Source organism: Lacerta agilis, chromosome 8 (genome assembly GCF_009819535.1).
Source record: "Lacerta agilis isolate rLacAgi1 chromosome 8, rLacAgi1.pri, whole genome shotgun sequence".
Lineage (NCBI taxonomy): Eukaryota > Metazoa > Chordata > Lepidosauria > Squamata > Lacertidae > Lacerta > Lacerta agilis.
Window position 1 is genome coordinate 7,205,632 of NC_046319.1, and position 12,229 is coordinate 7,217,860.

General features: G+C 45.9%; 1 protein-coding gene across 1 annotated transcript in view; it reads left to right on the top strand.

The window, feature by feature from the left end:
• CUX2 (cut like homeobox 2) overlaps positions 1–12,229 on the top strand; it is a 227,419-nt gene that overhangs the window by 167,025 nt on the left and 48,165 nt on the right. The window contains exon 4 of the mRNA XM_033159254.1: positions 272–350. Coding sequence (XP_033015145.1) covers positions 272–350 — 79 coding nt within the window. The remainder of the gene's footprint in view (positions 1–271; positions 351–12,229) is intronic.

The following is a 12,229-nucleotide window of genomic DNA, read 5'->3' on the forward strand; positions in this document are numbered from 1 at the left end:
CTGACACTCTGACCACTACACCTCTCTGCAAGACTGAGGAAACGGGGCATTCATTAAATAATAAATTTAAGTCCTTAATTTATTATGATGATGATGTTGTTGTTGTTGTTTACCACCTTCAGGGTGGTTCAGCCTCAGGCACCAAAGCCGTCTTGGGCTGTCCGATTTGCAGTGTCTTCACCTGAGAGCACAACTTTGCGGGAGAAAACTGCATTTCCCTTGACGGTCCCTGCGTGGTTTTTGTTACTGTTATTTTTATCTTCCCCCGCAGGTGGTTGCTCTTAGTAAAAGAAGCAAAGAAGCAGAAGCAGCGTTCCTGAGTGTTTACAAGCAACTGATTGAAGCTCCAGGTACGGTTTGCCTCTTCGCCTTTCGCGGAATTGCTTCTGCAAGGGCGGAATTGTTGTTCTGAGTGCCTAGTTGTGATTACCCAGAAGCCTTTGCTCACAGGAGCATCCTCAGGACGCCTTCGCTGAGGAAAAGGCGCCTGCTAACAAGATAACCACAAAACCGGCCTTTTCATCCCTTGCAGTGCCTATTTTTGTGTGTCGTCAGAGCTGCTTGCTGGGGGTGCTCCAGATTTCCTCAGTATCCGCATCTCTCCGATTTTATTTTTAAAAGTTGCTAGTCCTTGTGACGGTGAACATTTGCTTGAAAGAGGATGTGTAAAATGGTTAAGTTCTAACAATTGAAGGCATGTTTTGTTACGTCACAGTAGGCCCTCCTAGGCGAATGTGGAGTGGGAATGCCTGTTCTAAGATGGCTGTCTGGCTGTTGTTTCTATAAGCCAGGCATAGGCAAACTCTGCCCTCCAGATGTTTTGGGACTACAACTCCCATCAGCCCTAGCTAACGGGACCAGTGGTCAGGGATGGTGGGAGTTGTAGTCCAAAAACATCTGGAGGGCCAAGTTTGCCCATGCCTGCTATAAGTACATATATTATTGTGATGATATTATACAATACATATTAAAATTAATATTATACAGTACGATCACATATTGCACAGGGTTTATGTTAGGGGGGTGGTGTGTCGATGCAAAAGCACGTACAGTGGTACCTCAGGTTACAGACGCTTCAGGTTACAGACGCTTCAGGTTACAGACTCCGCTAAGCCAGAAATAACGCTTCAGGTTAAGAACATTGCTTCAGGGTAAGAACAGAAATTGTGCTCGGGCGGCGTAACGGCAGCGGGAGGCCCCATTAGCTAAAGTGGTGCTTCAGGTTAAGAACAGTTTCAGGTTAAGAACGGACCTCCAGAATGAATTAAGTTCTTAACCTGAGGTACCACTGTATACTCAAACCACCCCTGTGTGACAGTCGGCGTCCTTCCAGAGCCAGTGCACAATGTGGGCTATGCCCACCCCCAAGCAAAACAGAGAACCTTTAAGCTTTCTGCCTTGTTTACCAGGCTCCGGGAGGCTTGCAAGATATTGCAAGTCCCTCTGAGTTCCTGCAAGATCTCAGGAGAGCATCCCAGAGCCCAATAAGCAAGGTGGGGGGAGCTCAAAAGCTGTTTCCATGCCAAGAAAACCCAGCACAAAAATTAACTTTTAAGCTTGCCACCTTGAGTGCAATTAATTTGCACAATTGCAGCCAGCCAGCATTCAGCCACACAAGGTCGAAATTGCACAGCTTAATCATGCATAAGATATGATCGGACTGTATCATATATATTATATAATAAGTATATTATATATGCATATTATACGATGATAGGCCAGGTTCAGCTAAATAGTCCTGGCAGCAGAAGGCCGCACAAGGACTTCTACTAATGCAGCAGGGATTTTCCCCCTCTCCTCCCCACCCTTGCAGCCCCCTCCAAAAGTAAAATTGGCTTGGCTTAGAGGTGCCGGGAAAACCCCTGGAGGAGAAGCTAGATTATTCCATTGGGTTAGCAGAAATGCTTGGACTGATGGAGCTGCTTAGCGCTATGCTGAATTTCCCCCAATAACAGTAATAATAATGTTGCCTGGCTAATCAGTGACACATTTTTTTGTCCATTAAAGTTGGCAGACCTAACTGATTGGTGGTCACTGAAATTGTCTTTTCCTGGTGTGGACATTTGGACCATATGGTGCAAAGTTTTGCCGGAGTGGTTTTTATCACCCAGCATCCGTCTCTCTACCTGCCCCGCCAGCGTTTCTGGCTTCATTTGCTCCGCTGCGTCGGGTCTCGCCTATCGCTCCCTGCATGGCAGGAAGGGCTCGCGGTGAGCTGGTGTCCCCCGTGTTCTTTTTGAAGTGGTAGCAGAACAGACAAGAGGAAACATCTTTTGCTATCGCTGTATTTCAGTGCCTGAGCCAAATCTGTCTTGACAATAAAAAAGGAATACATTTGCTCTCGCCTTGTAATAATGCTGCCGTGATCTGCGCTTGTCTCTTTGACAGCAAGTTAACTAAGATGACTGAACTCCCTTCACAGCAAAGGGGCAGACAATGGAATGTAGATTTGATGGGTTCGGGGGTGGGTTGGAAGTGTTGCGGTGCATATGGCCAGGTATTCCTTGTTGTGAGTAGCATTCGTGTGCATTTGACAAAAGGATTATGGAGCTGTAAAGCTGGGGCAGTGTCTATCCACCTTTCCTTTACAACTTGCAAGCCCAGATTTTGGAATTGGAAATCCGGAGGGGAAACAACTTCCTAGTCCTCATGGCTGTGAAGATAAGCTTGCAAACAGGTGAGCTATGCCGGATTGAGTGTCAGAAGTCAGTGAAGGGGCTGAGCAGAGGTTCCATTGTTTGAAGCTGAGGGTGGAGCTCTAGTTCTCTGCCGGTGTTGATTAAAATATTTTTCATTCCTTCTTGTAAATGGTTTCACTGCAATCCGATTCCTATATGGTTCTGTACTCAGAAGTAAACGCCGCTGAGTTCAACAGGAGTTACTCTGAAGTAACTGAAGGATTGCAACCTAAATATTGCAGCTTCGTTTACTTTCTCTGTAAATTCATTCCAGCTTTGTTTATTTTAATTTTCTTCATGTGTGTCCAGTCCAGTGTGGCAGCTCTTATATTATCTGCAAGGACAAAAGAGGTCCTAAGATTTGATCAGAACACTCTCCTCACAAGAGGTTCCAATGCGTGTTCTGACTAGGGGTTATTCAACAGTGCGGGGGGAAAAGACCTATTGCAGAAACGAACAAATACTCAAAATTGCAGCTATGAATAAATGAACAGAAGTGGCTCAAAGAAGAAATAGCTCTGATAATATTGATGAAAACGTGACAATGCTTGTTTGGGTTTTGGAACTAGAATGCCAAAGACTGGATATGTCAGGAGTGCTTTGAATTGGTTTGTTTTGTAGTTATCGTGATCCTTTGACTTTGGGGGGGCTGATTCTTGCGTTCGGTTCCCTTGCCTTTACAGTGGTGCCCCGCTAGACGAAAATAATTCGTTCTGCGAAAATTTTCGTCTAGCGGGTTTTTCGTCTTGCGGAGCGGCAATGACAGCCGCGCTCCGCAAAACGAAAAGAAAAAAAAAAGACGAAAATTTTTCGTCTTGCGAGGCAGCCCCATAGACTTTTTCGTCTTGCGGGGCAGCCTTCCGCTAGACGAATGCCTTCGTCTAGCGAGTTTTTCGTCTTGCGAGGCATTCGTCTAGCGGGGCACCACTGTATTTAATTCTTGTATTTATTATTATTACAATTTATTACATTTATGTACCACCCGATTGAGACCTTTAGACACCCTAAGGATTGGAAAGATTAAAGCACCCACCCCTGTATACAACTCAAAAGAAAAACAATACTAAAATAACATTTTGTTTTTCAAAATGGCACAAAGCTTACATGGCATGCTGCTGCAATGTTGCGCATGGTTATCATGTGCCACACATGACAGGATCTGATTCCCTTGCATTGCTTTGATTTACGTTAGTAGAACGCCCTTTAGGTTTAGGTGGGAGGAAGTGATAAAAGGAGACCAGGGAAAGTGGGGGAAAGTGGGGTGTAAGAAAGTCTCACTAAGTTCTGATTTTTCCTGTGATTTATAGTTTTGATGTGGGTTTTTTTTTGGGGGGGGGTGCCAAATGTCAAATTCTTTCAATAATTTCTCATTTTCGGCAGTGCCCCTGCTTTGCTTTGATTTATTGGAAGCTGCCCAGAGTGGCTGGAGCAACCCAGTCAAATGGACGGCATATAAATACGTTGTTGTTGTTGTTGTTTGCTGGTGCCTTAAACACATGCTTAGGTAAAGGTAAAGGGACCCCTGAGAAGTTAAGTCCAGTTGCGAACGACTCTGGGGTTGCGGCGCTCATCTCGCTTTACAGGCCGAGGGAGCCGGCGTTTGTCCACTCCGCAGACTGTTTTTCCAGGTCATGTGGCCAGCATGATTAAGCCGCTTCTGGCTCAACAAAACACTGAAACCAGAGCAGCACATGGAAACGCCGTTTACCTTCCCGCCGGAGCGGTACCTATTGATCTACTTGCACTTTTGGGCGTGCTTTTCGAACAGATGCTTAGTCAGCCTATTAAATAATCCAGCGCTGTGATGGTCCACGACTGGTGCCCATGCTCAGGGTCCACTCAGTCACCAATAGAAATTTAGAAATAGACAGCATTGCCTCTTATGATTGGCTGGCAGTAAGAATGGTGCTCAATCGGCCAGTCCCCCTTTTCTCCTTTCCTGGTCAAGGTGACCACTTTTGCTGCAAGGACATGGCACACTCTTGCATCTGTTTCTGGGTCTGACCCCACCAGAGTCCCTGGCCAGATCAGTCCTCCGCTCACCTCCTTGCCCCGGAACCAAACCCTGACTTGCCAGAGTGCCGCTTAGCTGAGTCTGCAGAGCTCCTAACTGCCAGAGACCTGCAAGAGAGCTTCTGTGAGGATGTTAATTCATTTTCCAGGCAGTTAGGAGTTTGGGCAAAGCGGGTTGCGACGAACCTCCCTGCCCACTACTCCTCTGTTACTAAGTGTATTATTTCTGAGGTGTTCCGGGTCACTTTTTCTACCCTCCCCCACCTCGATCCTTGAGGTCCGTCTGTGTGGATAATCCCTCTTTTATTATAACTAGGGATAACTTAGTAACGGGGTTCTCTTGTCCAGCTGTCGTGGCCTGTTATATATATCTTTTGCTCTGGGCTCCTGGGTTGAGAATACCTCTCAGCTCTATCAGTTCTGGGGCTCTCTCTCATTAGATTCCCCCCACTGCGTCAGTTAGCTAAACCCTTTTAGTAACTGTGTAGCCTTACTGAGGTTTCTGTCCTTTTGCCCCTCCTGAGGGAAACTCCAAGACACAAACTATCACCCTGCAGGTCAGTTTTGCCTTTTCCCTGAATTCACCTCCTCATGAGCATCCATATATCGCTGGACCAAATAAATGCCTCTTTTCTCTTGGCTCAACAAAAACAAGTCTTTATTTATTTCAGAACATCATGTTTCAAGTACTTCAATAGTTCATCAGCTTAGTTACATCAAGAATATAAACTCTTTTCAGTATAACCGACTAATCTTCATCCTATCCTAGCCTAACCACCACTATCCTGGCCCCACACCCCTCTTCTTCCAGTCACCACTCACTCCCTTCCTCTTCTCAACTGCCTTTTAAACCAGGGATTGCCCTGACCCCAAAGGATGAACTGTCCGTCAAGACGAAGGTGGCTTAACTCTTTCTGCGCTGGGATGTCATACCTCCTCCACCCTAGGGCCAATCCGTCACCCGGGTGTATGTCTGTTTCCTCCCCTGTCATTAAATTTCATCATGGAACATGAAACCATAAGGACTATATGCTCTGCGATGGGTCACACACAAACCCGCCACACACTACAATTTCCCAATGCACCCTTGCTCGTTTTTTCCTGCATACTCCTCCCCCCAAAAATGAATCTTTCCCTGCAGGTATTCCACCTTATAAATACATGCATATTTGTTGACAAGCAAATTCTTTGTAGAACATTTCAGAAGCCAACAAACAAGTTCCTGATTCAACACTTTTTAAGAGAGATTTCTTCGAGGGAGGTGGTGTGTTTCTTTGGTTGTGTGTGTGTGTGTTGAATGGCTTCTGCCAATGCAAACCTCAAGCGGAGAAAGTCTGATTGCTCAGCAAGTATTTTGATAAAGTGAGCCCGGGCTTGTGTGTCTGTAATTACGGGAAGAAGGGGGAAAATCATAAATCTTCTTGATATTGTTCAGACAGATGTGGCATGGAGGAGAGGGACGGGTGTGTTTCTGTGTTGGGCTGGGAGGGTGGCAGGGAAGGGAAGCAGTAAAATCGTGTTAAAAGCATAATTAATGTCATTGTTGTCGAGGATGGTTTGATTTAAGCCTCCCTTTTGACTTGCATAGTGGCGATGGATGATTTCTTCATTGTGTTTTAGCCTGCATGGGGGCGGGGAGACCCAAACAAACCACAGACTTGTTGGAGAAAGTAACTTGTTAAGAAAGGGCAGGGCTAGGAATATGTGGAATGCATACAACATAATAGGGGCCAGGATTCAGCTTCCTTGGGAACCCAACTTTCAAGATTCTAGACCTCAAGATTCTGGCGATATATTTGCAAGGGCCTCGCGTAATGAAATCTCAGGAGCTATTCCAGCTTGGGAGCTCTTACATTCTGTCCTTGTCCCCAGCTGCAGGACAAAACAGGTTGGGAGAGGAGAAGCAGGGCTCTCTTCTGTGTGCTGTAATATGGCTGCTTTTGCCTCTACAAACTTCTGCCATAAATTTTTTAGTGGGGGCCACTGTGGTTGAGTTCATGTGTGCATGTGTTATATTTGAATCTGTTGAGAGTAGAGGCTGCTCCTCTGCATTGTTCTTCATTATGAACATGCCTCTTAGGGCGTTGTTGGGAGTAATGCAACATTTAAAGAAGAGAGGGAAATGTCTCTCTTATATCAGTAATACCTGATACTGTTTGGGGTGTGATGTCATTGGGCTGCATTAATTGCAAACGGCGTGTGAAGGCATTTGTTAACGTGGGGCAGCCATGCAATGGGAAGAGTCTCTTGATGCAGGCAGGACGTTGAAAGATGGTGAACGGAGCCCAGGTTGGTCTTGCTAAGATCAGAAATAGCGACACCACAAAGGCCTTTCAAAAGGAATGGTTAATGTACAAGGGGCAAGGGGAGAAATGTTATGGAAGCTTCTATGCCTCCTGAAAAGAGGCCAGCAATTGTCCGGTTGATTTCTGCGTCGCTTCTTCATTTTGAAAAGAGACAACAGAGGTGGGCGTAAAGCAGGCTTGCAAAATAGCGAGCCGCGAGGAAAGAACGAGGTTTGAGCACCACAGAAGAGTGAGACTGGCCGAAGTGCAGGCTGCCTCCTTACACAGAGACAGAGAGTCTTTGTCCATGCAGGCCCCAGAGAATCCTTGGAGGCAAAGTCCTCCAATGAGGCACCCCAGGAGGAGATGGATCCACCCCCTGGTCCACCCCAAGTGGAGCCCATATCTCATCCCCCAAACCCCAGGGAGACAAACAGTTGGTCCACAAGATTTCTTGGGGGATCAGGAAGGCCCTTAGGACACTACCCAATGGCTTGAAGAATGCGAGTTGCTACAGAGGAAGGTACCATCGCTATGACTAATCAGATGCAGCATTCATTGGGCGTGATGATGAAGATGATGATGATACCTCACCTTTTTCCCAAACAAGGACTCAAGGTGGCTTACAGATAAAATAGAAGCAGCTAAAAACATAGAGGGGGGACATTCAAAAGCGGTTAAACACAAATAATTAAAGTGTGTGTGTATTAAAACATGCAGATAATTACAATAAGAACATCACAGCACCATCCCTTTCCTTAAAAGCAGTCAGTTCCTGAAAGCCTCTTGTAATAAGAAAGTCTTCACCTGCCAGTGGAAGGACAACAAGGAGGGAGCCAGTCGAACTTCCCTAGGAAGGGAGCTCCAAAGTTTGGGAGCAGCCACCAAGGATAGCTAGCCCAGACTTTGAAGACCCTCCTGTTGCTTCAGGATACTGCTGGGACAACTTGTATGATCTGCCTCAGCGGCGGGATCACTAACCTCGGTTCTGAAACTCACACCTAGGTCCCTCTCCAAGGTGCTGATCTTGCCACCTTCACTTTCTTCTCTGCCTAGAATTCTGGAACTACTGGCACCCTCCTTGCTTGGGCCAACACCTGTCTGCACATGTGGGCATCCCCATGGATTGGGACACCATTGTTGTCTACTCTGACTGACAGCAACTCTCAAGGGTGGAGAAGTGACTGAACCTGGTGCTATCTGCATGCAACAGGCGTGCCCTATCACATTTCATAGAATCATAGAGTTGGAAGAGACCACAAGGGCCATCCAGTCCAACCCCCTGCCAAGCAGCCATTTGAGGAAAAGGTAGCCAAGCACAGTTGGCAAAAGTTCCAACAACCAAAATGACCATGGGGGTGGAGCAACTCTCCTATGAGGAAAGGTTGCAGCATTTGGGTCTCTTTGGTTTAGGGAAAAGGTGAGAAATAGGCGGTGGGATAACAAGGAGGGAGCAAATCGGACCTCTCATGGGAGGGAGTTTGGCTGCATGAATGGTGTGTCATGGGTCGCCAACATGGTGCCCTCCAGATGTTGATGAACTACAACTCCCATCATTCCAGATCCCTGGGAGTGGGTTACTCCTGCTTCAGACGGATTAACAGAGAAGAGGTTTGTGTTTGACTAGGCCCAGAAGCGGTCTGTCCTGGCATTGCTGTGTGGCTCTAGAGCAGAGGTCATCAACCTTTTTCAGCCGTGGGCTGGTCCACCGTCCCTCAGACCATGTGGTGTGCTGGACTATATTTTTTGGGGGGGGGGGGAATGAATGAATTCCTATTCCCCACAAATAACCCAGAGATGCATTTTAAATAAAAGCACACATTCTACTCAAGTAAAAACACTAGGCAGGCCCCACAAATAACCCAGAGATGCATTTTAAATAAAGGGACACATTCTACTCATGTAAAAACATGCTGATTCCCAGACCATCCACGGGTTAGACTGAGAAGGCGATTGGGCTGCATCCGGCCCCCAGGCCTTAGGTTGCCTACCCCTGCACTAGAGCCCAACCACTAATAGCAGCAAATACATCTGAGAAACCTCTACCTCACAAATTGGCATATTGAGCACTCCAGAAAATTGCAGTTTGGTTAAAATCAGGCTTTCTCAACCTCAGCCCTCCAGATGTTTTGAGACTACAATTCCCATCATCCCTGACCACTGGTCCTGCTAGCTAGGGATCATGGGAGTTGTAGGCCAGAAACACCTGGAGGGCCGTGGTTGAGGAAGCCTGGTTAAAATCAACAACATGGTTTGAGGTTTCACATGAATTTTTGTCAAGGCTTAAATGTAGGTCAGCAGGGCTCTGGGCATGTCTGTTCCTTTGCAGCAGGAGTGTTGTTAGGGGGTGAACCGGGATGCGGAGTATTTTCTGCTGGGCGCTGGATCTTCTTGCCCTTTCTCCTCTTCTTATAAACTAAACTAAAAATAAACAATGCATCAGGTCCCAGCTACAACACTTTAAAATATCAGAAACAGTTTAAAACAAATCACAGTCACAGGAATAGGGTGAGTCCTGAAAACATGTGTTTCAAAGGCCAGGTAAAGAGCTGCATACTACAGAAACACACCTCTGTGGGGAGGGATTTCCACAGCTTAGGGGCTGTCCTAAAGAAGCCCCTCTCCTGGGTCGCGGACACCTCAAGCTTCTGAGGGTGATGAAATTACCCTAGGAACTGCTCTGGGGAAGGAGGTGGTCTTTCTGATACTTGCATCCAACATTAGTTACGCTCAGAGTTTTTCCTGTAAGACCAATTGCAGTCGTTAACAGTCGTCAACAGGTTTTCCACACCTATCAGCCAATCACCCATTCCCACCACCCTTCTGAGTAATACCCCTCCCCACTCTCTCACTATATATAAGGGTCTGGTGACTTCTGTTTCAGTGTATCTGAAGAAAAGTGCATGCACACGAAAGCTCATACCAAGAACAAACTTAGTTGGTCTCTAAGGTGCTACTGGAAGGGGAAAAATATATATATTTTTTTATTTTGCTCAGAGTAGATCCATTGAAATGAGTGGACCTGACTAACCGCACAGTCGTAACTGTGCCTATTTGGAAGTAAAGCATTATACAGTTCAATAGGACTTAAAAAGTTAAAGGGACCCCTGACCGTTAGGTCCAGTTGTGGACAACTCTGGGGTTGTGGTGCTCTGAGGGAGCCAGAGTACAGCTTCCAGGTCATGACTAAGCTGCTTCTGGAGAACCAGAGCAGCACACGGTAAATGAGATTTAGTATTGCAGGCTCTCTTAGGTGGATATATTTATAAAAAATAAAGAAAACTTGCTCGTAGGGTAGCAGATCTAGTGAGACTCCAACCAACCACTGCCTTAATTTGTTTAGAGACCTAAATTTGCATTTATTAGCATACACAATTTTTATGCAAATTTTTGCCATGGCTTTGTACCCTTAGTCTATGAAGTACCTAGCAATCCCCTTGTTTCACAAGACGTTGTCAAAATGCATTTTATTTTCTTCTTCATCCACCTGCATTGTGTGTGTGTGTGTGTGTGTGTGTGTGTGTGTGTGTGTGTGTGTTTTCCTGGAAGCCCTGCAGAGTCAATACTTTATTACCCAAAAGGCTGACTTGAACAGAGAAGGGGGAAGTCACCCCCACACACACACATACATACCTTTTTTCTGGTTGACGCAAAAACTGTTTCCAGAATAAATCGGGGGTTTGCAAATAATGTTCAACAGCACCTCCTCGTGGCTGGACGTCAAATGTGTGGTCTAGATAGCAAGGCTTGTTTCAAAGACCAGCTTCACTGTGTTTGGTCTTTTCCTGCGAAGGTTCCATCGAATGCAGTCAAAGTAAATTAGCCGTTAGTGGTCTCAGGCCACAGCAAGCATGACTTTGAAGTACTATTTTGTTATATATATTTTTACAGCTTTGCTGGAAAAGTTCTCGCGGAAGGGAGAAAGGTATAAATAAGAGTGGTCTCTTAACAGAGAAAGACCTCTTGTACAACTGTGCCATCTCATAATGATTCGCTTATTTGAAAGAGATACCCCAGAGAGCATAAATACAAAGTATCGGGGGGGGGGAATTTGTCCCAGATGTGGGCATCAAAGGAGGCTTTCAGTTTTGATGCTTCCAAACTGTCCCAGCCCACCTCGCATCTCAATCTGAACCTAAGAAGAGACTGCTGGATCAGGCCAGCGATGCACCTAGTCCAACATCCTGTTCTCACAGTGGCTGAGAGCCAGTGTGGTGTAGTGGTTGGTAGACTCATAATCTGGGGAACCGGGTTCGTGTCTCCACTCCTCCACATGCAGCTGCTGGGTGACCTTGGGCTAGTCACACTTCTTTGAAGTCTCTCAGCCCCACTCACCTCACAGAGTGTTTGTTGTGGGGGAGGAAGGGAAAGGAGAATGTTAGCCGCTTTGAGACTCCTTCGGGTAGTGATAAAGCGGGATATCAAATCCAAACTCTTCTTCTTCTTCTTCTTCTTCTTCTTCTTCTTCTTCGCAGTTGCCTCTGGGAAGTCAGCAAGCAGTATTCGAGCACAAGAACCTTCTCCCTTCCTGTGATTCCCAGCAGCTGGGATTCAGGATCCCAAGGGAGGACTGGATCACAAGAGAAGAAGCCGGTTTAATGGGTCCAGAGTCATACGAACACAGGCAGCTAGCTGCCTGGTACAGAGTCAGCTTGCGGGTCCATCTACCTCAGTCTTGCCAACACTGGCAGGCAGTGGCGTTGCGGGATTTCAGATGGGGGGACATTCCTAGCCTTACCTCGAGATGGTGGGGATTGAACCTGGGATCCTCTGCATGCAAAGCAGATGCTCTGCCATTCGGCTAAAATCTCTTTTATATATATATATAATCATTTTTATTAGTTTTATATACATATGCAAAATAGAAAAAAAAATTCACATTTAATTCCATTCTTTTAACATTTTGGCCTTTTAAGGCCATGACTTCCCTCAAACCCTCCATATGGTTTTTCAAACCTCTATCGTTTTAATCTATACTTCTTAAATCTATCATTGCTTTAAGACGTCATATTCAACTTAAACACTATATAATTCATATTTACAACAATATTTCTTCCTCAATCGACAAAGCTTCTTGCAGGTCCTATCAACGTGTTTGATTGAATACCATCATCTTTCAAATAATTCGTAAATTTATTCCAGTCTTTGATGAATTTCTGGTCCCGCTGTTCTCGGATTCTTCCCGTCATTTTGTCCAATTCCGCATACTGCATTAGTTTCACTGTCCATTCTTCCTTTGTCGGTGTTTCTTCT